Source organism: Lepisosteus platostomus, chromosome 7, assembly GCF_059453375.1.
Source record: "Lepisosteus platostomus isolate fLepPlt1 chromosome 7, fLepPlt1.hap1, whole genome shotgun sequence".
Lineage (NCBI taxonomy): Eukaryota > Metazoa > Chordata > Actinopteri > Semionotiformes > Lepisosteidae > Lepisosteus > Lepisosteus platostomus.
Genome location: NC_142617.1, coordinates 64,351,506 through 64,378,768, shown reverse-complemented (window position 1 = coordinate 64,378,768; position 27,263 = coordinate 64,351,506). Strand labels below are relative to the sequence as shown.

General features: G+C 43.0%; 1 protein-coding gene across 8 annotated transcripts in view; it reads right to left on the bottom strand.

The window, feature by feature from the left end:
• Positions 1-27,263, bottom strand: part of LOC148659493 (furin-1-like) — a 107,301-nt gene that overhangs the window by 8,597 nt on the left and 71,441 nt on the right. For all 8 annotated transcript variants that reach the window (XR_015940504.1, XM_088641792.1, XM_088641791.1 and 5 more), the window contains exons 7-15: positions 15,870-15,958; positions 11,779-11,951; positions 8,287-8,499; positions 5,486-5,586; positions 4,766-4,869; positions 4,237-4,354; positions 2,057-2,236; positions 1,675-1,799; positions 916-1,044 (exon numbers count right to left, since the gene is read on the bottom strand). Coding sequence is in view for 7 of the 8 variants with exons in the window: in XM_088641792.1 (XP_088497918.1) it covers positions 916-1,044; positions 1,675-1,799; positions 2,057-2,236; positions 4,237-4,354; positions 4,766-4,869; positions 5,486-5,586; positions 8,287-8,499; positions 11,779-11,951; positions 15,870-15,958 (1,232 nt within the window). In the remaining variant the exon portion in view is untranslated. The remainder of the gene's footprint in view (positions 1-915; positions 1,045-1,674; positions 1,800-2,056; positions 2,237-4,236; positions 4,355-4,765; positions 4,870-5,485; positions 5,587-8,286; positions 8,500-11,778; positions 11,952-15,869; positions 15,959-27,263) is intronic.

Genomic DNA, 27,263 nt, shown 5'->3' with positions numbered 1-27,263 from the left:
CTAAGTGAAAGGAACAGGACTGGATCTCGGCAGACCCCACACCTGTCTCCCTGTCCGCTGACTGCGCCACCTTGTGGCTTGTACTTTGAATGGCACGAAAAGTCCCGAACTGCGCTGGGTAAGATTCTAGTCTACTCAGGTGTGCCAGTGGGAAAGGGCCATGCCAGCACACCGTGGTTGTTTCTTAGCTGAGTAGCAGCCAGGTATGAAGGGGCATTTTACCACCTTCTTTCTTCATAGCCTGCGCTTAGACGTGCCAAAGCAGACAGCCCGGGTCTTAGGAGCTGTCTGAGACTCCTGGGTGCAAAAGATCTCTCTCTCATGATACAGGACTTTAGGCCTACACAGATCAAAGCTTCACACACAGAACCAAGGAAGTTTAAGTCTTTCATTAATGCTATTAAGTGTGGAGACTAAAACTGATGTATGGTTTTAGCACTTCAGGCATCTGTTTTTACAGGCAATTTGTTTTTCATTGATGAGCAGCAAGAGACACCTTTTTACTAATCCCATACAGAAAAAGCCGATGGTCTCCACCCCAGTCCTGAAGAGCCCAGATCCTGCAGGTTTTGTAGTTAACCACTAAATCACCATTTCTAAAGACATGAAGCAATCTGTGATAAATTAAAAAGGGAATTCGTCAATTAAGTGATTTAAAGATGATGGGGAACATAAATCTGAATACCATCCAGTGCCCGAGGATCAAAGTTCCTTTAATTACTTCCTTAATTGCTCAGTAACTTCCAAGTGTTCCCAATATTTAGAAACAAGGCTTTGAACTATAGGACTAATAGGACTGAGGCTCTCCGGGACCAGGGCTGCAGACGCCAGATCCCTCAGCTCACCTACAGCCTGGACAACAATACTAGGTGAAGCCTGCAGAGGTCACTGCCTCCCCACTGTTTCAACACCTACCTATGCAGACCTGCTCCATGTTGAAGGTTTTGCAGCTGGCGTTCGCCGACTGGCTGTAGTCAGATCTGGAGACGTTGGGGGAGCTGTCGCCAGTGCCATACAGAACCAAAGTGAACTGCGTCAGGGTCCCTAAACGAGAGAGAAGTGGGCAAAGAGACCAGAAGTACAGTCAGCGGCTGTGGGAAATGCACCTAAATTTATGAGACGCAAGACCAAGTTTAAAAAAACTCCCCCTTTATACACACGTCTACAGATGAACACACTATTTTACATACAGTTTTGCGAACATGAAAGTAAAATATCTGTAGTCCGAGTTAAAATCCTGCTTTCCTGTTACTAGAAAAGGGGTCCCCTCACGGGGTCCAGTTCTCCACACCACTCCCACTCGCAACCCCTGATTTACGGCCACGCTGCCTGGAAGATAAATGGAGATGACAGCAGGCCGGGAGTTCTCCAGCATCTGATTTACTTTGGGAGATTTAATTAATCTGATTTATGGGGAGGCATGAGAAACAAATGGGCTATGATGCAATGAAAACAAAACACGTACCTAGTGTATTACTTCACTTTCATATCACTCATCCCTTAGCATCGACACTAGACCACACAGTCTCCAAGTCCGTAACCTCTAGCCCTTTCAGAGCACTGCCCCCTCATTCCTCATCTCCCAGCCCCACCGGCTCCAGCCACTGCACAATCCCATCTCCAGGCTTCTCCTCTCAAAACACTCGACAGCAGCTGCGCCAGGCCTGCTCTTACCATAGTCACTGGCCCCGGCCACATTCTCAATCTCCAATGTCCATTCCCCTCTCGGGTCCTCGTCCCAGGAGTGGGTGGTCATGAAAGCCCAGTCATTGAAGCCCTCGGAGGAGTAATCGTGAGGCCTGGGAGCAGAAGAGATCACTGAAGGGTAAGAGCCCAACCCGGTTTCAGCGTAACTGACACATGCTTTAATATTGCTTCTTTAACAAAATGGAAACAGTCTAACTGTATATGCTGCCAACACCCTAGGTTGCTATCCTGTTATCGGAAATAATATATGAATTGGAAACTGATCATACGACCTTAAAAAACAAGAAAGAAATGTAAGCTTTATGTGATGACAGGCCCCCCAAGAGCCTCTCTCATGCCGGGGCCATACCTGGGAGCAAGGAGAGTGGAACGGGTTCCTCTGGGGCTGGTCAAATAAATGGCCAGATTCCCTCGGCGGTTGTAGGTCAAGGTGAGCCGCGCCTGGGCATGTTCGAGGGAGCTCACGAAGTTTGTCTTTCCTTCGCACGCGTCCGCAACCTTAGAGATCTGCAAGTGGCTCCCAATATTCCTGCACAACAATCAAAGGGATGAGACAAAATGAATACCATGGCAGCTTGCTTTTCCTGTTTTTGTCACCTTAAACACAACAGGGCCAGGCAGCTGGGTTTTAATTCCACAGTCTCCACTTCACTCCTTGTATGTATGAATACCAATTCATTACCCGGGACAATGTAACGGCTCTTCCGCTTCTATACCGGGCATCAAGAGGAAGTTATCAACTACGCATGCATGGTTATAGAAAAATAAATCATGCAGGTTCTGGAGCTGGAGCCACCGTCTTTAGTCTCATTTTGATTAATTGATCGCTAATGAGTATGATGTACTTGAGTGACTGTTGAATAAGCATTAATTCACCTCATTAGTGAAAGAGCAGATCAGGCACAAGGAATGAAATTACTTAACCTGTTGAACGTCAAGCCTTGTGGAAATCGATATGTCCTACTTATCAAGAGAATAACACCTTTGTGACATTGGCATTTTGGAGAAGCTCCTCAAGTGGATCCCTAGTGGAGCCAAGTGTCATTTAGCAAGATCAAGGTTTTGTCTAGACAGCTGCGATCGATGTCGGGAGTGTGGCACAGACAGCCGAAATGATAGGCTAACTGTCCTGTAAACAGCCCTTTCTATAGGGATATTCAAGTGCGGTGGTCTCGGCTGTAGATCAGTAGTGATTCATGGCAACAAGTCCCGGGGCCTCACTTGAAAGCCTAATTGCCAGACATGAGCACCACTCAACATCTGGGAGATTAACTGGGACAAGTGAGACATCGGGGCTCAGAGACCAGTGAACAGGCACATGGTTGTCCCCCACTGTGAGAGTAACAAGATCTAATCCCACAAGACAGCGTCTGCAACTTGCTTTGAAGCGTACCACGCAGATGTACAGCTTGTATTGTTAGGAACAATTGCCCCCCACACATTACTAGTCTACATCTCTCACAGCAGACCCTCTGTTGATCATCCCTGTGGATGACAAAAGCATAATGGATGACATATCAGCATAATGAATCTGAGTCACATCTGATCAACAAAATGTGTTGTTGTGCTTTATAAGAAAAAGACTCACTGTCCTGATTTTGTCAGGAATTTTAACGCTGCAAATTTGGCCATTTTGTCACAGTTAGAACAGATAGATTTCTTTTGACACTCGGTTAATCAGTTAATCACGTGTTCTTTGGACAGCACCTTCACACATATGCAACAATTCCCCTACTTCTGTAGAGAAGGGTAAAATCACAAATTCTCTCTCCTAACTTTTCTCCTTGCTTTGTCTGTGGGACAGGCATAGGACTACCCTGCTCTGTCCCTAGGCTCCGCTCATGCCCTTTGTAAAGCATCTGGCTCCCTGCACTCTTTCGCCAAACCCTTTGAGAAGATTATGGCATTCTAGAACAATTCATTTGACATGGTGTGGGCATCTGGGCAGGGAGGCTAACAAACAGCTTTAGTACCAGGCTGGTAGGGCCCACTGTTACTCGTGCTTCATAATTGAACGCTTTGCAATCAAAAATACTTCTGTTCTGAGTGTAACACTCCTGAATAGATCTCTCTTTCCCTCACTCCCACATCCCTGGCCTGTGAGAGTTAATGAAATCAAGAGACAGTCACCAGGAAGTTAGTAGGCAGCTGGCCGTGCATGCATTGATTACTGCACAGAAGGCTGAAGATGGTGTGGAAAAAGTTATAAGTTTCTTTAAATACTGCTGGAGGTAAAAGTTGATTTATTTTTAACACATCAAAAACACCTCTGTGACACAATCAGTTTGCAGCTGCATGCTTAAATTGGAAATATAACAACCAGCTGGAGGCTTCATGGCAGTGCTACAGGATAGCCAACTTGACATTTCTCATTACAGTGTTTTGAAGGAAAAATATGGGACCCTGCATTCTATCCCTTTATGTATTTTACTGATGCTCTATACAAGGTTAGGATATAAATGCATTCAGTCATTGGCAGTACTGGTGTTCTAGGCTCCAGTGCGGTCTGTCTCTTTGCTGTCTTCTCACCTGGGCTCTGAAAGCATGGTAAGCACGCATTTCTGCTGCGGGCCCATATTGGTCCAGTTCCTGGCCAGAGTGACCATAGCACCAGCATCCAGAAGCCCATAGCCGTAGGAGTGACTCACTGCACAGAGAGAGGGAAAGAGAGAATTAAATTAAATTGTACTACAGTACATGCAAAGTTATTTCATTTAAATTCAAATTTTATTTGTGAAGCAGATCTCCTCCCATTGCAAATTGTGTCTGTGGGGGGGGGGGGGGAAATGTACATTTCCTCCAAAATGCTTAAAATGATCTTTTTTTTGCTCAGCGACAAGCAGATATTCCTGTTCTTCTATACATTCTATACACTTTGCAGACCTCTCGCATTCGAGTGGTTCTCAAATGCTAGAGGTCTGCAAAGAGTGCTTAATTGAATCAACGATTGCTGCAAATCACGTGCATATTACGAAACACAACACCACAGGCCTTGAGCCCCCGCCCTCTTGCCAGCGGTCAGCTGCACCCCACGCATGCTGGGGTGTGGTGGGGTTACCTTTGCGGCCCACTCCATTGGTCTTCCAGTCGTTAGTGTTGAGGTGAGCTGGGCGCGAGGTCCTCACCACCAGGTGCTGCATGTCCCTCCAAGTGAGGTTCTGGCTGTAGAAAGAACAAGAAAACCCCAGTCACAACCTCCTAGGAAAAGACCACCACCGCTGTTAGACACAGGCACGAAAGAACAAGTACAAAAGGTTGTTTCGGCAGGTGCTATTCTACTGAAATAAGTAACAAAGCTACTCGTAACCTGGTTGGCATACCTATAATCACACACACTGTGTGAAGAGTCCCGGGACTCATTTTATCTTGCTCACCTGAACAGTAAAATTCATGCTCACGAAAGTGATGCTTTAATACTCGGAAAGAGACAGGATGCTTGACGGCACTGTTCTCTCCCGACAGCTCTCAAGAGACACAGTGCAACCGAGGAGAAAGTCTTGGGAAATTGGAAAGCTTGCAGATTATTCTTGATAGCGGCTCAGACCAGGAGCTGCTTTGCCAAAGAGACACAACCTGACTGTACGTCTACTCCTGTCTCTGGGAAGAGACCAGGGTCATTTGTCATTTGCCACAAGCACAGCTCTTTAAGGTTACAAACAAGAGGTGGCCATTGAACCTGTCATATGCAGAGAAAATCAGATACGCAAAGCAGGTCAGGCTGAGACAGGCACTGCGGCACACAAGACCCCACTCGTACCCCAGCATCTCCAACACTTACTTGGCCTCGAGGGCCAGAGCGATGATCCCAGCAGCCAAGGGTGCAGAGGCAGAGGTTCCTGTGTGGGAGTCTGTGCACTTCTGCCTGAGGTCTGTAGTCACCTGGGGGAGTTGAGAGAGAGAGAGAGAGAGAGAGAGAGAGAGAGAGAGTGAGTGTCAGGGAGAGAACCCCTCCATTTACATACCTATAAACTTGCAGCCACTGGAAAGGACATCATAAATAATTAGCTTCCCACGCTGCAGATTCCTGCCAAACAGCATCGCCCCATTGGAGGACATTGAACTTAAGTGTTAAGTGATGTGTGCTAACCAAGACAGCCCAGAGAGCACGAGTTTAAGCATAAAGAATTGCTCTCTGCATGAGTGACAGAGCAGGGGGTGATGACAGGGAGAGAAGATGAGATTTCAGCAGCGCCTTGTTCCAGATTCAAATTAAGAGACTAGGGAAAAGGCACATATTGTCTCACACAGCTCTCAGGGAAAGAGAATCCTACAGGCTATATAATTGCTGCAGGCAAAAAAAAAAGCTTTAGAAATTAGATGCAATGATTCACATTGAATGAGTAAATCCCAGAGCAGGCAAACATTTATCTCTCTGTTTTTAAAATAAAAGCATCCTTTACAACTCCACTGATTCACGTAAATGGGGACAGAAACACTATCAAAAGTGAATCTAAAAGGCAGCATATTTCAGGCAAAATTTAGGGCATGCTCATTATATTCCATATTTAATTATAGATTAAATCCCTAAAATCATTAATGCTATTCCACATATATTTTTAACCTTAGAAACAAGATACTATAATCCTTTCCAACCAGGATTGGAAAAATACCTTCCTCAAGTCACCTGCAGCAGATGAGCAAATGTGCAGAGGCTTACCACTACCTCCAACTAGCTCAGTACTCCTGTGGTCATTTTTAATATTCATACTGTAGATCAGAAACACAAAAGCTTTGAGCTGGAGAGGATGTGGGCTCTGCTTCACAGCTCTGGCAATGGATTCAGAAATCTATTCCTCCACATGGAGTGGTGAGGTTTCGAGTACAGATTCCAGGACATGCAGTGCATGTACTTAAGCGTATCAGATCAAACACATTTCTCTTTCCAGAAGCCTGACCTGTACTGCCTGAGAAAAGTACACTCGGAAACCCTGCAGATTTTCTGCTGCAGCAGAAGCCCCCCCCCAGAAAGCAAGTGCTAAGAGAATAAGGGCATGTTGTGGGAATAATGCCAAAACCCTGGCAGGTCTAGAAAAGCAGGTCGCTCCTGTGCCCCACTGCCAGACATGCCCTCTGCCGTGGCAGCATTTCTCCACCCAGTGCAGACAACACTAAACTCTCTTCTGTCAGCGCGAGGAACACTTTGTGGCACCCATCTCTGGACTGGTCTGTCTCTGGCCTCCGCGCCCTGGTCCCGGGACAAAAAAAGACTCCCTTTCACGCTCATCACTCCTGTATCCCGAATCCAGTTCAATCTCTAGGCTCAGCACCCAGGATCCCCATCTCAAGACTTCATTAGCAGACACTACTACTCTGGATATAGTGTAGACACCGCAGGGGACTAAATGATCTGAGAGTAGCACAGTCTTCACTGCACCTCAGCTCCTCACAACCTGAGGTACCCGCATAAGGCACTCCAGATTACCACAGATTTTGAACGGATTTTAAATCCCTCTGAAAACAAGCAGAGCTAGGAACCTAAAAGATCAAAGGAGGCATTTTTTTTTAAAGTCCTTCAATAACCGAGCATTTTGAGAGCCACAAGGGTTGCAGGCTCCCAGTGCATTTTGGCATTTAATAAAACATGGTGCCTACTGATTTCAGCCGTTGCCATGTCAACATTTTAATGATGATGCTTCCAGTTGCCTCAACCCCCCTCTCACATGCACACCCCTTTCAGGACATTAGCAGTCACATGAACATGCCTAGAAATATGCTGAATACAAATAAGAATGATTATGCATCAGTTCTAAAAACATGCCAGTCTTTACTACTGCTAATCTTTGTTGCACGCGCCACGAAACGCCCGTCTCCAAAACTGAATCCTGCCAAACCACACGACACAGCGAGCCCTGATGGAGCGCGAAACCGGAAGAGATGGATGTGCCCCTGGTGTTCGAGAACCCGGTGGAGAAGCTGTAGTCTGTGGTTTTAAAGCATTTCATTTTAAAACTTCAATTGTGGGAGACCGCTCCTTAAGGACGTCCATCTTCGGTTGATGTCTGAAAGCTGGAGTTATATTTTCTCATCACCTTGGAGCCACACAAGAACACAAAAGGCTGCCGATACCTGGCCAACGTGAAACTACACAACTCAGGGATGTATGTGTCCCCAATCTTTCTGTGCAGTCTGCCATACTGGTATGGCCCTGCTACAGTCCCCAGTTCCCAGAACGGCCCCATTACATTCCCCGATACTTTTCCCTAGTCCCTGGTATGGCCTAGGACAGTCCCAGCAGAGCCTCCAGTAGAGCTCCTTGAAAAGCGCCCCGATACAGTGCTGGTACAGCCGTAGTAGAGTCCCCCCCCCAGCTTCTGTTCCTGGTACAGCCCCAGCAGAGTCTCCAGCAGAGTTCCTGGCATGGCCCTAGCAAAGTCCCCCAGTTCAGTGCTGGTATGGCCCTGATACAGTTTCCAGTAATGTTCCTAGTCGTTGGTACAGCCCTAGTAGAATCCACCCCCCCCCAATACAGTCTTGGTATGGCCATGGCAGAGAGCTGAGGGACTATTCCCAGTACAGCTGGTAGTACAGCTTCGTTGAGTCCTCCAGTACAGCCCTGGTGTGGCCCCGACGGGCACTCACGATCTGCTTCTCGTCGAGGTTCCCGCTGCTGTAGGTGGTGGCGAGAGTGGAGGAGCAGGCCTCGCTGTACCAGGGGACGTTGCCTTTCTGGGTGGTGCTGCTGATGGACAGGGTGTAGATGCTGTTGGTGTAGCCGTCGCAGTTGCAGCTGTCTTTCTCCCGGCCGCCGTTCCCCGACGCCCAGACGAAGATGGAGCCCAGCCCCCCTCGGCCCTGAGCGGAGACAGACAGACAGACAGCAGCTGAGGGCCCGCGCGCGCTGCGTGTGCGTGAAGGAGTGCGCTCCACCCCTTCCACCTCCCCCAGGGGCGCGAGGCTTGAGACGGCAAGAAAACATTGACCTGCAGGCTGTATCGCAGCAAATACAACCGTGTTCAAGGGTTTGATACCAAGGTCCTCTCTTTGCATCTAAAAGTTACATCCATTAAACTTGTATGGGGAAAAAAAAAGTGAATAATGCAGAAATTTTAACTAAAATACAAAAATTCCCCACGCAAGATCCAGAATTACAAGACAGGCTTAACCTAAAAATATAATACAGTCATATCACAGCACTGATATGAAAAAAGTATAATTTATGATGTTTATATTTTTTTACACTGCCAGATTGCCTCCCTGAACTACATAATGAAGGGAAAATGGCTCTGGGAAGTTTACATTTGTAATTACTGGACAGAGGGAAGAACTATTATTTTGTGCAATGAAATATTAATGCAATACGATTTCATCTAGCTTTGTCCTTTAGCTATTGTGCTCTGTATGAAATAGTCTGAACTCTGGTGCAGACCTCTCATGAATATCTGTGCATCGTTAACATGCCAGGATCAGCTTCTTTCAATTCACTGCCCTAATCATATTCTACTTTAGTTAAAACAAAGCCAGCTGTTTAAACAAAGAAGATCCTACACAAAAGCAAACTGTACATGACCTTCTCAACACATGAATGACATTCTTTAGAAGAAAAGGCACCAATGTATGCATGGGCTTGATGTAATGTAACTCCACCATTAACAGTACAAAGCAAGGGCATAAGCTATTCAGCCCCTTTCGCTGTATTCTGTTTCTGGGTTTTTATGTGCGCAAGACCTTTGCTTTGAGGGCTCTTTTGCTTTTCACAGCTGCCCTGAACTGCTCACTAGGTCAACTGCAGTCCTATTCATCCTCTGAATGATGAAAGAGAACTGCATAGAGGAATAACATGATGCACAAGAATTACAAATAAAACATTTGCTGAAACAAATGTTTACCAGATGTAGCCCCCTTAGAGTGAGTGGTTCACAGTCGTGGACATTCATTTCCTCATTTACACACCTGCCTGTTTTTGCCCTGTTTTGTGGCTTATTTGCACAGCCAGAGACCTGAATATAAGGAACCACATCTTAACAGCAGCTAAAAATGACTTTTTCTTCTGAGGTTCTGCAGGCCTTATTCTGTCCCTAGTTTCTATTCTTTACATTCAAAGCCCTGATCACTCACATTTGTGTGCTTCTGCCATCACCTTCATATGTACCTGCACCATTATTGTGAAGCTTGCTTCTTTGTTTAAATGCTTGAATAGGAGACAACTGTACTGTACCTCCATAATTTCCAACTATAGGGATGTCATACACAAGCAAAGCAACCAGGACTGCATTTGACAAAGGATAATTCTATAATGACTGCCAAGCATCCTCAAAAAACAGATCAGTTTTAAAACTCGATAAACATTTATTGTTGATCAAAAATATGTAGAAAATTTAAACCGCCGATTACGAAAAAAGCCATTCTGGCATTCGGTGAAGAATTTGTTGACTGCTTCATCACGGCAGGATTCTTTTACCTCTACACCCAATTTCTATAAGATTAATATCCATGTTTTTCTTTCTAAATGCTCTAGCCCACTGTGTTCAGCATTCAGCTAGCCTAAATGGACTTGAAGGGCAGACATGAATGACCATTAGTAACTGGAGATGCTGATCTAATATTTTAAAGAAAGCCAACTTTAAAAAAAAAAAAAAAGCACAAGGAAGTCTGTATGAGAATAAAAGTACAAACTACTAAAAAGTGTAATATTAAATCTTAACAGAAGAGGAACGAGCATCTAAATGCCCTTTAATAGATAGATAAGACTTTATTGATCCTGTAGGGAAATTGATGATTAATTAATAATTAATTAATTAATATAACATTGACTTCCTAAATACCAGTCACGTACTGTTAAATGCTGCAAGCCTTACGGATGTGCATATTACATAAAATGCACCTAGAGTCTTCTGTAATTTTGAATTAAATATAGTGCATCTGGCCATAAAAATCTGTCGTCGTTTTTTTTTATAGGTGCTCTGTGGTAAAATACATTATCTCAGCAACTTTTCAAATGGTCTAACTGTGAAATTAAAGCCATTTCTCTGGATAGCAATCATTTCTCACCAGGAGTAAGTTACCACTAAGGTAAAGCAGGAAACCTTAGAATTAAATCAAACAATGAAGGGCATTCTGCCAAAGGACTGGATTACTTCACACTGTGGTCAATCTGAGTCCCACCATAGTCAAAGCAAGCAAGAAGAAGAGGTGGTTACAGAAAAAAGGAAAATAACAACCTTTAGAAACATCACAGCAGGTTATTTTGAACCTGAAAGTATTTCGTAAAAGTTTTCCAAAATTATTCATCATAGGACTAGAGACTTACTTAGAAAAATGGCCACCTTCCATAAAACCATCTTTGCTACACTTTCAAGGCACAAAATGCCATTTTATTGATGTAACAAGTAAAAGGTTTATTCCATGCTGTAAAAAAGAAGAAAGAAAACACGTTTCGGCCGTGGAGCCTTCGTCAGGTGTGAAGGCTTCATGGCCAAAATGTTGTTTTTTCTTTTTTTCAGCATGGAATAAACCTATTACTTGTTCCTTTGCAGCCTATGCATGCTGATGCAGCTACCAACCTGAACTACTATATTTTATTGATGTAGCTCCACGTGTGTACTAAAAAACAGAATCCATTCTGAATATCTTTCTACATAAGAACCATGTAACCCCACGCAGGGGAGAATGAAGAAGTCCGATTCCTTTAGCCATCCTTCTTTTTTTTAACACTTTAGGAAGGTTCAGTGGAAATTGGAGGAGGGGCACAATTCTGAACAACAGCACCACAAGCACCCAGAAGAGGTCACTGTTACCAGGAGTTGAGATACCAATCTGGCTGCTCCCACCCTACTCTCATGGGCATTCAGGCCACTGCACATGGTCTCTTGGGGAATCTCGGTCCCAGTCTGCTAGTGACATGACTCAGGTGGGAACCTGCCTGGACCACTGAGGTTAAACTGCATTTGAGGTTACCAGTTGAACCACTCAGCGCATCTTAAGTTCCTTTTGCAAGAATTTTTGCAAAACTAAGTCTGATGGCCCATCACTTGCCCGAAATATGCTGAATAAGGATAGCACACGCGCTTCATGTTGTAATAGAAGTGGCTAGTGTCATTCTGTCTGGCACAGGAGAGAGAGAGAAAGACTCACCTCAGTGACGCCGCGCAGAAATGCCTCCTTGGCCAGCTTGGCTGGACCATCCACAGTCTTCCCATCATCCTCCGGGCCCCAGCTGGCACTGTAGATATCGATGTGCTGTGGATTGAGGCTTAGGGACTGGGCTTCCACTGCGTCGGTCACCTCGCCGTCCAGCATGCGGACACCTGCCGACAGACACCCTGTGAGCCAGAGCCACGCGTTCACCCTTCTTACAAAAGCCTCAAGAGCCTGAAGGCGACCAGGAAAGATGCCCACTGTCCACGTCCAAGTCCAGGAAACTGGCCCGTCAGAGTCTTGTATCGCTGTAGAACATTCAGCATTAAGCTTGCTTTGCTGGTCAGGCAGCAGAGGTGAGTTTAGGACCACAACTCGTGTTCTACGATGATGCTAAAATATCTCAGTGCAGACTTAATATTACATTTAAGTAACCCCTCCCTTAGAACTTTCGGAATATGGCTATCATGTCACTCTTAAAACTTAAACTGGCTTTAAGAAGTTCAAAGACTTGCCATATAACAGAAAAAGTTCATCGCAGCATGCGACTACAGCTCCAATGAGCGCTGCCAACTCAGGAACAACTGAAGGTTCAAGTAAATACTCTTCAATTGTTAGAGAAAGAAAAAACCACATGCCCATGAGAACTAGTCCTTTTTTCTTTCCCACTTGAAAAATGCAGACACACCAAGGACAGCCAGAAATACCGAACAAAGTGTTTGCTGAAAGAATAGTGGGCTTGTTGAAAGTCCAGCTTGCGCGTATATGGTGGCTTATGCTGCTGTAGAAGTCAGAAAAAGTCATTTCCCTTCGGCCTGCCCCTTGGCAAACACACTGTTAGTGACCACACCCTACAAGGGCTTTCAGGAGCTACTCTCTCAGACTGACCTAGAACAAAAAAGTAAAATAGACTTTAAGTGTCTAAATGATTGGGGAATGTTCCAAATATTACAATATTGTCACAGAATAGTTAAGATCCTGTGATCAATAAGCTGTTAACTACAAAATGGACCGGCTTGGCCAAAAGTCCTCCTCTGGTTTGTAACCTCTCTTATGCTGTAAAAAACACTAACTGGAAGATTATCAATTTAATTTTGGGACTAATTCCAGAGAAATGTTGTAAATGTTTAATATTTCTAGATCCAGATGCTACACTCAATCTTTGATCCACGCTGTGAAAAGGATAACCTTCTGAACAAACTTGTTAGTTGGGTAGCAAGGAAGATCGCGGTGTTCAGCACTGCCCTCTTGTGGACAAAAAGCAAGTTCAGAGATGTTTTATTACAAAAAAGTTCTAAACTCAGAATTTCACCCCGGTTAAACTTAAAGCAACTGCTTTCAGGCTTAAGGAGATTTTTTTAGAAAAGACCTTCTTAACTCTCAGGCTGACAAAGTATCCTAAAAAAAGCCCGTTAATCTCTATTAAAATCATATCGCTCCAGGTGTTCGATATTCCCACTGCTTTCTAGAACAGAAAGGAGATAGCTAGAGTATACCTCCAAGGGCTCTGCTCTGGCAAGATTAAGGCATTAGTGAAGACATGCCAGAAGCAATGAGAAGCATGAAAAAAAAAAAAGAATCCTTCTGCCACCAGTAAATCCTCTTCCATCTCAGATACTGGGTTTCAACTGTGAGCTTGAAGGACTCGTCAATACGGCTCAGTGGGAGCAGAGCCCAAAGAGAAAGTCCTTTCATAATCCTGCACTATCAAAGAACCGACCTCCAAAACACCTCATTTACATTTTTTATAGCCTCCACAGAAAAATGCTTGTTGATATTGAATGACAGTAACATAATTAACCAGGTTCCTCTTAAAACGCTGCATGAATTTAGGACAGAACATGAAGCACCTGGCGAATACCTGAGACTCTTATCTCACACACAAGGCAACCCCGTGAGACAAGGCTGGGGTCGGGGACAGGCAGCATTGTCCCTAACACTCTGGTCCTCTGCCTTGCCTCCGATATACAGTACACACTCAAGAAGGGGCCTGGAAGGGTTTTTTCCTGTCCATCAGAAAGCCTATCCAGAATCCGAGCCGAAACAGGCGTGGGTGAGCATGGCTACTGCGCACACACTCCTTCTCATTAACTACCTAATTGACACACAGTCTCCATTACAGGGAAATGAGGTCATGTCTGCCTCTCCTTCAGAAGTCTGTATCCTTCTTTGTACCGAAAAAGGAGAGAAAAAAAGGCAAAACAAAACACAAACATGCACAGACTGGCACCCCCTGATGTGGGCTATGACTTTGAACTGCACTTGCTCTCCATACCAATATATACCGCTCAGAATATAAGGACTGTAATGGGATGGTCCTGAAAAGTGATTCATTAGCTGTCCAAGCCAACAACACAGTATGGTGATAACCTACCCTGTCTGGTTATAGATTGTTTAGAATGGCTGCACTCTTCAGGGACAGAGGAAACTCATCCAGACTCAATGTGGAAAAACCTCGAAAGCACGGTGTATTTCTGACAGTGCGCAATAAAGGGAAAATGTACAACTCTCATGCTGGTCCAGGCTTGTGTTCATATTTCTGGCAGTGTTACTGGGTCATAAACCCAGTGTGGAAATGTAAAACTATGATTTAGGGATGACCTGTTTACACCCAGTATTGAGGAGATCTTTCCATTACTGCAGCAACGTTCCTGTGTGGGTCTGAACACCACAGCCAGACAGCCTTGCTCATCACTCATCATTACAGGACTGCGCTCAAGGCTTGCCAGCGGGCTCTCATTGTACTGCTCAGACAAAGCTCATCTCAGAACCTGACTGGACTAACGAGAGGCAACTGTTACTCCTGTAGAGGCTCCATCAACTGAGCGGCTTAAGAAGAAGTCCCAAACCCCTCCACTGGCCGAAAACACACAGAAGACTCATGCGATAAAACGCATATTGAAAAAGACAAATGCACTGCTGCAAGTGCCAGCTGCTAATTAGAAGGATTACACTTGTCCAAAATCTTTGGCGCAGAGGTTTTGCTGTGGCTGTAATTATGGTGTATTTATATTTTTAACATCTTTACAGATAAAGGTAGTGTCCCCTGGTAGTGCAGGGAAATGACCATGAGAAAGACAATTCAGTTTTTTGCACATCCATAAACAAATACAAAGGCGGTTTTATACTTGACTTTCAAATCTCTGTCATGGGTGCATGTTCAACCATTTACACTTTCAACTCCAGAATGAAAACTTAAAATGCATAAGCAACTTTTGTTCTTTCTTTCTATGCTGCTGTTCACATTAATCTACAGACATTTATCTCTGACAGAGGAAAAAAAAACAGCATTTCAGGCCATCTCACGGATCAGTGGGATCTTGTATGAGACCTGAACTGGGTGATAAATTCACAAAATCAGACTTCAGCATGTTCCTGAGCTGCACTACTCGATTGAAGTACAAAAAAATATAAAATGATTGTCTATGGCAAAAAGATGCTCCATTATCAACATTACCCAGTGCCATGATTAGCCGTAATCTAGGACTATTTCAGGTTACATTAGGAGTATAAAACATTCTTCTCTGTGAAACAAGCACTCTGTCTTTATGTCGATCCTATATTCGTATTAGTGAAAATATTAAACACATTGCAGAAAAGTTCATCCAAGAAATGTACTCTTATATAAATCTGAACCAAAAAACTGTCAAGATACAGGTTAATTAAAAGTCCACAGCAATGTTTCCTGAAAACTTGCGTTTGACCCTCAAAGCAAATCAAATACATTTGGAAATATGTGGGAACCTTGATTAAATTACACAGTAGGTAAGTATATTAGGATGAGCCTTATCGATCTGTAATTGCCTTGAGCATCATATAATCTTTCATTATAGGAAACTTTTTTTTTTAGCGAGGCTGAAACAGTTGCACAATGAACGATTGAGCTTTCATTCTCAACTGATGCTGTATTTGTGTATAAATACATTAAAAACTGCTATGGTCTTCCTGGAGATCATTAATTTGGTCTATTTTCTTATGTTGAAAAGCAGAGGCGATTAAATGGCACACATCGTCACGCATCCTGAACCAGAACAGCTCCCAAGAAGGATCCACTCCCCTTGTAGGAGCCCTGCCCGGGTCACACCCACCTCCGATCTTGGCGTTGTAGGCCAGCCCCACTCCACAGATGCCATTGTTGGCCACAGCTGCCACCTCTCCTGCACAGCGGGTTCCGTGCCTGAACACAAGCAGATGCAACAATTAGTAAACCTTCCAACTCCTGCTAATAACCCTCACCTGCAGTCCTAAATATAAAAAAAAACAAATGTAACAGAAAAAACAAAGGGTCCAAGCCGAAAAGGGTCTGTCATTCCATTTTGCTTCATCAAAAGCTAAAGGCAAGGTGGATTCAGGAACTGCACTGGATGTTGACTATAGGTAGTGCTACAATTCGTGAAAAGAGGTAGCGGATTCTGCCATTTTAAGAGCCGCCTGAACTTTTGACAAATTCGATAACATTTCTCATCTCTTTTCAAACCTGCTCCAACACGAACATTCGTCCGTGCCACCCTCTCTTCCCCTTCCCAGTAAGCTTTGCTGTAAGTGAGTAGTCAAGTGGGACAAGCACGCACCCATGTGCAACACCCATGATGGTGTCAAGCACAGCGAGGAGCGCAGTGGCGAAAACAGCTGTCAAGGGGAGAGGAAAGTGGCAGATTGATGGTTTGTACAGAACAAGATGTTGCTATGGATGTCAAGAGAAAAGCAAACCGGGTAAGTCTTCAATCAACTGTGGACAGCCAGGACAGTGAACAAGCTATTTGGCTCCAGCCCAAGAACAGAAACATCAGAAAAGAGTTACAGAGGCTTTCTGTAGCATTGACATTCCTTTAAGCTCATCTTAGACCACCGTTTCTCACATGTAACCATAGCAGCATCCTGACAATCACTGCTCAAGCAGCTTTGTAAAACAACATTAATAAAATTTTTGATTCCACTCTATTATGTGCATTACAGCACCTGGGACATACAAATTTATCTGTTTCTTTTCCATTTGAAGGAAAGCCGATTGGCAGCATCTCCAACTTTTTGCTCCAAAACACAACCCCAAATCATTTACACCTTTAAAAAGTTATTAAAGTATTTTGTTACTTTTTAAAGCTTGTAGTCATGACACTTTGAGGTAACAATTAATACATTCTATATGCAGCCTACTCCACACAATCCAAATAAACACTATGTAAAAAGAATATGAAAAAATGGAACAACAATGATTTCATAAGTATTCAAAATTCCTTGCCTTGGCAAATCTAATTTAAGTGGACAAAACTACCTTTATGAGAGACAGATTGAGTGGCCTCTGTCACTGTGTAATATTAGTGGTTCACATGATTTCAGAATAAGAACACCTGTCTCTATCAGGCAAACGTTAGAAGAAAACCTTCATCAGTCTTCCAAAAACTTAAAACTGGAATTAAAGTTCACCTTTCAGCAGAGCAATGGCAGGCAGCTGAAAATAATGGGCTAACATTGCACCAGACTGATAAGTTGATAAAGACTTAACCAAATCTACAGCTGTATGTGTTATCAAAGTTGCTTCCACTAAATACTGAGTTCACAATCAAATACTTATGCAATCAACATCCATCCATTTTCTAGGTACTTTGCTCAATTCAGGATTGTAGGGCAGCCGGAGTCTATTCCAGCAAGCAACGGGTGAAAGGCAGGATACACCTTGGACAGGACGTCAGTCCATTGCAGATGCAATCAACATATTTAAATTTTCTCTATTTTTCTCTGACATTTCCAGTAATGTCTTAGCCTTACTCTTTTACTCGAGCATTCCACATAAATTTTGAACATTCTTTTTAAAAATATCATTTTCTAAATCAACAAATTGGTGCACCACAGGAAAGGGTCTGAATATTTATGCAAGTTGCTGTATTAACAATCAAGAGGATTCATCTGTTCTGAAAAAAGTTTTTTTCACGTTGAACTTGAAGAGTGGCAAATGCAATTTACTGCATTTCTCAAGTAGCCTACCTTACAGCAAACTACATCGTCGCAGGTTGAAAAAAAGAAAATCAATCAAATGAAGACGTAAACCAAACACTAAGACACCTACTTCAGCTGAAAAATCAAATCCAGAAAGATTTAAATAATGCAAATTCCAAGCTGGAAAAACAACAGCGAGCAGAGGTTTTTCTTAATAAAGGACAAGATCTATGAGGCTACTTTTAAACTCGAGTAGTTATGGGGGAAAAAGGAAGAAAACATTTCACCGACAGTGAGCTAATTAAGACGACCTTTACCGAGTATAAAAAACAGATCAAAGAAAATTTTAAATTTAAAAGTAGGATCAATGGAGCGAGATTTTAATTAAAATGGGTTCTGACACCCACTGAAATTTCAGTTTGGTTACATACAGACTCTAAACTTCTAAATAGATAAAAAGTGCTTTATTTCTTTGACTTTGAGAAGATAATGTCCTAAGTGAATCCTAAAGCTATACAAAATTAATTTTACTGTACGTTATGTAACTAAGAATGTGAGAATTATTAAAACGTTAAGAACGACTGTCTTTCACAACTCTGCTATCAGATATCTACATCTCCAAAAAGCTTGCACTCAGTCTAAACTTATCATTAGTAAAAAAAAAATATTGCTTTATGTGGAATTTAAAAGCTTCTGTGCTGATGTAATCAAAACAATATGACATGCACACCCTTCTGCTATTGTGTCAATAGCCACGTGACTTCCTCTTGCCCTTTGCTAAAAGCACCCACGCCAAAGCAGTAGCCCTGGGTCACTACCTCAAGATGCAGGGCTGCCTTTGTATCTGTGGGGGAGACCGTGTCACATACAGTGCCTTGCGAAAGTATTCGGCCCCCTTGAACTTTTCAACCTTTTGCCACATTTCAGGCTTCAAACATAAAGATATAAATTTTTTATTTTATGTGAAGAATCACCAACAAGTGGGACACAATTGTGAAGTGGAACGAAATCTATTGGATTTTTGAAACTTTTTTAACTAATAAAAAAATGAAAAGTGGGGCGTGCAAAATTATTCGGCCCCTTTACTTTCAGTGCAGCAAACTCACTCCAGAAGTTCAGCGAGGATCTCTGAATGATCCAATGTTGTCCTAAATGACTGATGGTGATAAATAGAATCCACCTGTGTGTAATCAAGTCTCTGTATAAATGCACCTGCTCTGTGATAGTCTCAAGGTTCTGTTGAAAGCGCAGAGAGCATCATGAAGACCAAGGAACACACCAGGCAGGTCCGTAATACTGTTGTGGAGAAGTTTTAAGCCGGATTTGGATACAAAAAGATTTCCCAAGCTTCAAACTTCCCAAGGAGCACTGTGCAAGCGATCATCTTGAAATGGAAGGAGTATCAGACCACTGCAAATCTACCAAGACCTGGCCGTCCCTCTAAACTTTCAGCTCAGACAAGGAGAAGACTGATCAGAGATGCAGCCAAGAGGCCCATGATCACTCTGGATGAACTGCAGAGAACTACAGCTGAGGTGGGAGAGTTTGTCCATAGGACAACAATCAGTCTTACACTGCACAAATCTGGCCTTTATGGAAGAGTGGCAAGAAGAAAGCCATTTCTCAAAGATATCCATAAAAAGTCTCGTCTAAAGTTTGCCACAAGCCACCTGGGAGACACCCCAAACATGTGGAAGAAGGTGCTCTGGTCAGATGAAACCAAAATCGAACTTTTTGGCCACAATGCAAAACGATATGTTTGGCGTAAAAGCAACACAGCTCATCACCCTCAACACACCATCCCCACTGTCAAACATGGTGGTGGCAGCATCATGGTTTGGGCCTGCTTTTCTTCAGCAGGGACAGGGAAGATGGTTAAAATTGAGGGGAAGATGGATGCAGCCAAATACAGGACCATTCTGGATGAAAACCTGTTGGAGTCTGCAAAAGACCTGAAACTGGGACGGAGATTTATCTTCCAACAAGACAATGATCCCAAACATACAGCAAAATCTACAAAGGAATGGTTCACAAATAAACGTATCCAGGTGTTTGAATGGCCAAGTCAAAGTCCAGACCTGAATCCAATCGAGAATCTGTGGAAAGAGCTGAAAACTGCTGTTCACAAACGCTCTCCATCCAACCTCACTGAGCTCGAGCTGTTTTGCAAGGAAGAATGGGCAAGAATTTCAGTCTCTCGATGTGCAAAACTGATAGACATACCCCAAGCGACTTGCAGCTGTAATCGCAGCAAAAGGTGGCTCTACAAAGTATTAACGCAAGGGGGCCGAATAATTTTGCACGCCCCACTTTTCATTTTTTTATTAGTTAAAGTTTCAAAAATCCAATAGATTTCATTCCACTTCACAATTGTGTCCCACTTGTTGGTGATTCTTCACATAAAATAAAAAATTTATATCTTTATGTTTGAAGCCTGAAATGTGGCAAAAGGTTGAAAAGTTCAAGGGGGCCGAATACTTTCGCAAGGCACTGTATGTAGACCATACCCATACCTGTTTGAATCCTTAAGAGTTTAAACCTGCTCTCAGCAGATGGTTTCTACCTGTAATGCATGTCTCACCTCCCTCCTCACCCCAGTAAAAAAATGTTTTATGTTTAAACTTGAGAAATACCAGCAGCAAAAGTTCATTGTGATACAAGAAGCCTCCACTGCTCCCCTGTGTGCCTTACATCAAAATCGACGGTGTATTTTGCTGCTGTAACCAGCTCCAGTGTAGTGCGAGATGGCGAGCCGCTGGGCTGTGATCGCACAAGGGAAAGGGCAAATTAGATCTGATTCGGGGTTGTGCTATTCCAGCGCCCCCTCCACCGTGCTGCAGCCGGGGGTCTGGGACAGGACTGCCGGTTTCTCGCTGGTCCCTTCGCAAAGAACCGCCTGCTGCGAGATTCCGCCCAACCCGCCACCCCGCTGCTCTGAACTGCTTGGCAAAAGCATCAAAAACCCTCTGACTCATAACTAATGAAGCAGGAGACTCGGCTGGAGCAGAGGTGCAACGTTCTGTTCTGCAGTCTAGTGGGTTTTTTTTTCCCCTTTTAGGTCTGTTTAAATCATCACTACATGAAAGAGGAAGAAAAAAAAAACTTTAACTGGTCCGACTGAGCACGTAATTAGTTCAAAGAGGTGATTAAGAAGTCAGGTGGAATGAGCACAAGACCCAGCAGCGCTGGAGGGTGGGAGCAGCTGCGCGTCTTTAGGCTCGGGTGAAGGTGATGGGGAACAGGGCACTTCAGGAAATACACTGTTCCTTTGGGTCACTCCCTGCTGGACCGAATGAGGGTGTTTCTCTATTGATGCAAACACACATGCAACTCGGGACTACAAATAGACCGTATCTTGATCTGTCCTATCGGACCAGGATTTGCTGATGTAATGACTGTCATATAACATGAATAACTGAACCCTGGCTGAGATCTACGATCTGTCGAGCCACACGTGGGTGAGATCCTTTACCTGCTGAGCCATTCAGGGGGCCCAAGGCAGCCATTTTACAGAAACACGCATGCCGACGATCAGAGCTCTACAATGAGCTTGTGGGATTCTTAGAGCCCCCCCCATCAAATAACATTACTGTCCCACATGCTGGTTGTACACCACAAATTAAATCAAGATCATCACCCACAGAAAGAGATTCACTTCCGTTCAGGCACCATGGGGAACACACTAATTCTCTGCAGTGCTACTCTACAAAGCACTGTACTGGAAGAAGCTTGGACTAAAAAAAGCTCTGCCTTATGATTGGAAAAACTTAATGAAAGCTACCATTTCATGAATATATAATAAATTAGGCTTCTGTTAATACAGAGTCCAAGCACTTGGGATAGAGTTTTGGTCAGTATTCATTTTCTGATAAAACTTTTGCATCACCAAGAACAGTGCTGGAGAAAAGCAAAAGCCCATCTATGTCAAAAACTGAGGCCATGGAGATAGAGATGCAGCTTTCCAGGCATTTGCAGATTAAGCTCTATTTGAGCTGCACCATACAAGACTTTTTAAACAGATGCTTAATCCCCTCTCCCTGAAGGCCATACAACCGTAACGGACATCTTAATTCACCAGCGACATCCAGAATTGTTGAGCAAGCAACACAGCCTGCACTGTTTGCTGTAAAGGCCACATTGTCAGAAATCACCAAAACTGGACAAGTCACTTTAGCGCAGCTTATTTTTAAATCCAAGTTTAAACAGTAATCAAGTCTATTAAAACCTCTTCAGACTGCAAAACAGGATGCAATGTAATGATGGCTCATGCTGTCCACTGACGCTTTTTGCGGGGTTTCAGTCAGACTCTTGCCAGAACCAGGGCTTTGGATGCCATTTAATCAAGGCTGCAATAGATAATCATTTCTGAAAAGCAAGTAGGAGCTCAAGAGCAGGTGCAGAAGAAATAAACTTTCCATTTGCAGTCAGTAAGTAGCCTGCACTCAGAGCTTATTCCTTTTGTTTTACAAAATATGCAAGAAACAGAGGAGTGTATTTTTTTTATCCCAGGGTAATGGGATATAAAGCTGAAGGAGACCTGCTGTAAGTTGCATTAGAAATGCCTGGCCCTACCCACCACCATAAGAACAAGGGCAGTATCTGGTGGGACAAGGTTTCAGGTATGAAAGGTTTCCCTGTCAGGGCCATGGGACTCCAGCTCCAGCATGGGGGAAAAAAAGCATTGTAGCAGAGCTTTGGTGCAGCCTGTTCTGGAGTCACCCGCTGTCGATGTCACTTGAAAGCACGCACACTTGAGAGAATCGTCAGGGCAGTGAGAGTAAGGGTCATGAGCTCAGGACATCACCAAGACTTCAGTATAATTTAAGGGGCTGGGAAATCATTCTTCTTCCTTACCATGACAATCCAAGCAGGGTTTCATCCATAGGGAGAATTAAGTTGAAATGAAAAATATTTTATGAACAGCCAAAGGGTGACTATTTGAAAAGGCTGCAGCGAGACAGGCTTTCCTAAAAGGAAGCAAGAGAAAAGTCCTTTCCACAATGTCCTCCTCAGCTCACAATTTATGCCATCTTCAGTCTTCGAATAAGCAAAATATTGTTCAGTGTAACACAGCTAGTGCATTAAAACCCTTAGTCATTTCCCCTAAATGGCGCAAAGAGATGACAGTTAAAGGTTCTGTTAACATCTGCCGTTTTAAATGAAGCTTTGACTGCAATAGGGGCTTACGGTACATTTAACACCACATGATAGCTGCACTTTCACAGAAAATATTGGGAAGTCACTCAGATTAGTTGGACATTAACATGTCAAAGGCTCTAAACAGATATGCAAGCAAACACTCTTTTTCAACCCAAAATTAATGGAAAAGCAGTGCAAATGTTAACAGTTTGTCAACTCTTGGCCTCTCTGCCAAAGAGTCTCAGATCTTGCTAAATATAGCCCTGGCTCTGTTTGTGCTTTGAACTGCTCTCCATAGGTTAACTATGAGAACAGGAGCTGTACTGAAACCTAGGCCTTTGCAAGGTTTCAACATTTGCATGAAAAATCCTCAAGATGTCTTAGCTATAACAGATTTTCAAGATCTTAACTTTTGGGAGTTTAGAGCCAAGATTGTCCATGCCAGTATAGAAAGCATTGTTTCACTAGGTAGTAAACTTGTGTGCCTGGGATACCTGCTGTCTGCTATTCGAGTTGCTGAAAGCTACAACACTGGAAAAGAAGATCAGATGAATTGGTTTATCTTAAAGCACACAGACAGGCCTGTACAGAGCTGTGCTTAGCTATCACTCACTCACTATGAATATTCTCTATAGCACAGCAAAGTGAAGACACTTTTCATCTGTTTTCTTGTAATTAATGAATATCTTAATATTCATTCAATTAATTGGCATGAACAAGTGCCTCTTTCTGGCTGCACCTCAGTGATTAAAGTAGTCCGACTACTTTAATCATTTCATAGACTCTATAAATAATAAGAATATTTTAAAATATTTCTTTTACAAGAGCACTGCATGCATGCAATTCAAAGCTTCTCTGCCACTGTCTCAAAGCACATGAAATCATAAACTAGTCACGCCAAAATTACAGTGTGAACACATTTAGCTCATACAATATTATGCAAATTAGCACTCATTCTGGAGAAAGAAACCAAAGACTGTAAAAGAAATGATTCAGCTCATTAGACAATCTATTAGCCTATTAGTGACTCAGTTCTTACAAATCAAGTTGCCCTGACGGTTGAGCAAGATTAATACTTAAACGCTGTTACCGACTAACGATTTGTGAAAGTGCTCTGTGGCAATTCGCCACAAACGACGCTATACCAAATAAAAACTGAATCGATATGAATTCAATTAAAACAAATGTGACATATTAATGGGGAGGAACATGCACTTGAAAACATCTTTTTTCAGTGAAAATGTCCGCTATGTACAAGATTGCCCCCTTAAAAGAAACTGCATTACAGAACATGTAAATATCAGCCTGCAAACAACATGCAAATCTCCCATAGTCTACAAATCCTGGCACGGATTTCCTGATATTAGTCCTAGTGGCGATAAATTACTACTGAATGTCCAAATTTAGACTATTTTAACCATTTCATCATGCACACGTTTGTAATATTGTCTTTGCTTCTTCAGTAGTTTACTGCAGTCTTCGAGTCTATGCTGTAGGCATTTTGTGACAATCATTAATTGCTGGGAATCATGTTGTGTCATCATTCATTAAATTTCAAGGAGCACAAAAAACAAAAGTATTTACAATAGCGAGGAAAGAAAAAAAAATTCAAAGCAGAATGTTTTCAAACCAATTCAATTGCCTAACCATTTAGCAAAATGCTCCTACAGAAACTCTGCGCAATCTTAAATCTCTTCATTTTCTATTTGCTACAAAAGGCATCTAAGCTATTGAAGAATAAGCACTCAAATGACAGCTGTAGCTACAGCTGGAGAGGGGCCAAGTTAAAACAATTAAATTACCATTTATTTAGAATGCAGACGTAACACATTGTGTCATACCATTTTGTAAAAGCAATATTTTATTTTGCCATGACAGGGGCTTGACATTAACTCAGCTAAATAGGCTTTAAAACTGACAACAGGCAGTCGGCCCACTGTGGTAGGTCTATCTGCGTCTCTTCTCCCCCACTGGGAACAGCAAGTACGTATTGCAATAGTCTGACTGCAATGAATTGAAAAGTTACCTCTTAAATTGCTTTCACATTCCTGAAGTTAAGGAAGAGTTGGAATCTAAAGAAGTATTCTTGATACAGTAGGGCAAATTAGAGATATCCCAACAGTCTCTGTGTACACTAGGGTGCTTTGTCCTGGGAGCTAAGACATCTGTAGCAGTCAGAAAATGAGCATGCAACTGAAAATATCTAAACAGCATTTAGCGATTAGCTTATAACTCATCTTATTGTCTCTAATAAAAACAGGTGTAAAATCCCAATGCAGGACACAGGCAGAGAAAGTAGTTTTGAAGAGCATAGTAATAGCTGAAGTGGTGAGCTGATACACAACACCAGCAGTACCCCAGAGTCTCCCTTGAGGAGATTTCAAAATGTGTTTTGCACAAGCTCTAGTCCTCCAGGGGTGAACCCTAATGAACTGTGTGAATAATGGAAGTGGAATGATCTCACCTTTTTTTTTTTGGAGCGCAGGGAGAGGCATAATTAAGAGATCGCACTCAGCACAGACTCCCTGTATAACCTGGTTTTTATAGGTTCAAATGGTTTTGCAAGTCAGTTCATTCATTCACTGCAGTTGGATTCAAAGCCTGCTTAAATGGATTAGGAGATTTTCCAGGAGGCTTAACCAAGCCCTTAGGCAGAGGCTTCGAAATCACAGGCAGTAGTGTTTAAACAAGAGCTCATAAACCATGTTCAAAGTACGGCATTATTAGTTTAGAAGACCCTGCTTACCAACTACCCAGGACAACACCCCACCTTTGAACCCTAACCTAACCTCTGCAATAACCTTACCTTTCTGCTAAGAAAGCAGAGTTAATACCAGCTGCTGGTGCTCAGCATGAAAACTGTTTGTACCGACAGTCCAGAAAAGCTGACCCTCAGGGGTCATGGAATTCTCCAAAAGAGGTGAAGTGAAGGACAGCCCTAGATTTGCTCCCTTAGGGCAGTGTTCCGGCCTTGCATTCAACATAATTGTTCTGCTACACTAACGTACAAAACACCACCAGGTCTCCGGCATCCCTGACCAGCAATGGGCTAATTAAAGCCCACCATCTAAATGAACAGAACAAAAACACATCAGCTCCTGAAACTCTGGCTGTTGAATTCAGAGATACAGAGGAAAGTAGTAATCCATGAGGTTAAGTTTGGCAGAACCACCATCTGCCTTGTAAATTTCTATACCTGTAGAAAAGGGAAACATCTTACAATGCTACTCGGATACTCAGAAGAACAGAAAACCTGAGAACAAAGCAGACGGTATGTTTCAAAAGCAGCTAGCCCTGAAACTCCTAGCAGTTTTGAATGCACAATGTGATCTTGGACAATGCAACCAGAATTCAGGCAAGCAAATCATTGGGGTACAGCTTTTAAGACAAATGTTTTCAAGTAGAATGTGGTTATAGGAAAAAATTGAACTAATTAAGAAATCATTGAACACCCACCCAGTATGGAACAGACAATTGTTAGAAGATTTGGCTCTCATTGATGTCATGGTATGTCTCTCGCGCTTTTTAACTATTCCCAGCTCACAGCCCAGTGGTGCTCAGCCCATTGTACACCACTGCTCGGGCTCAAACCAGTGATGCCCTGGCCATAGAGCAACATGTGCTCCAAGCCAGTGTCTTTAATGATAGAGTCACTGGAGAGCCCCGAGGGTATTAATGTGAAATGAGGCTCTACAGCAGAAATATTTAGGCCCATTTAATAGCAACGGATATTTTTACTGCAAGTCTGCGAGTCATGCTGGTGGTCTGCTCACACCAGCACCGCTCTAAAGCAGTTGTGATGCCTCAATGCCAATTTAAACCATTAAACAAAGCCAGGGATTGCAAACTTCAGCAACACAATCCCTGACTTTGCTCTTTTATTGAACTGACAATTTGTTTTTAAACCCTATTGTTGGAGGTATTGAGTGGTTTGGCACAATCTCCATCCACTTTGTCTTCTCTATAGATTAACAATACAAACAGCACCAACAGCAATCATTTTCGAAAGGCAGATTCTTTGCCAGTAACATTCGGGAACATTTGTCCTGAAGTGGCCGAAGTTATTTGACTAGCTGGGTAAAAAAGCAAAGATGTGAAGAAAAATAGTTTGAGCTATTAAATGCAAAGAGGGAAACCTTAAGTTGAACCCCAATTACTTCCTTATACACTTTGCATTCCAGTTTGGCAGAAAGCAATTTAATTCTATCTAATGAAAAACACAGAGAATCTGTGAACAAGCCAAGGGGAAGAAACTACTAACAACCCTTCACCAGGGTCACAGATTATTTTAACAAGTCTTTAACCCCACTTCCAAAGGTACAATGCAATTAGATGTTGTACTTTTCTGCAAACACATCTATGCTTGTTGCTGGACATGGTCAGGCTGGGGGATGCAAAGGTCAGTTTAG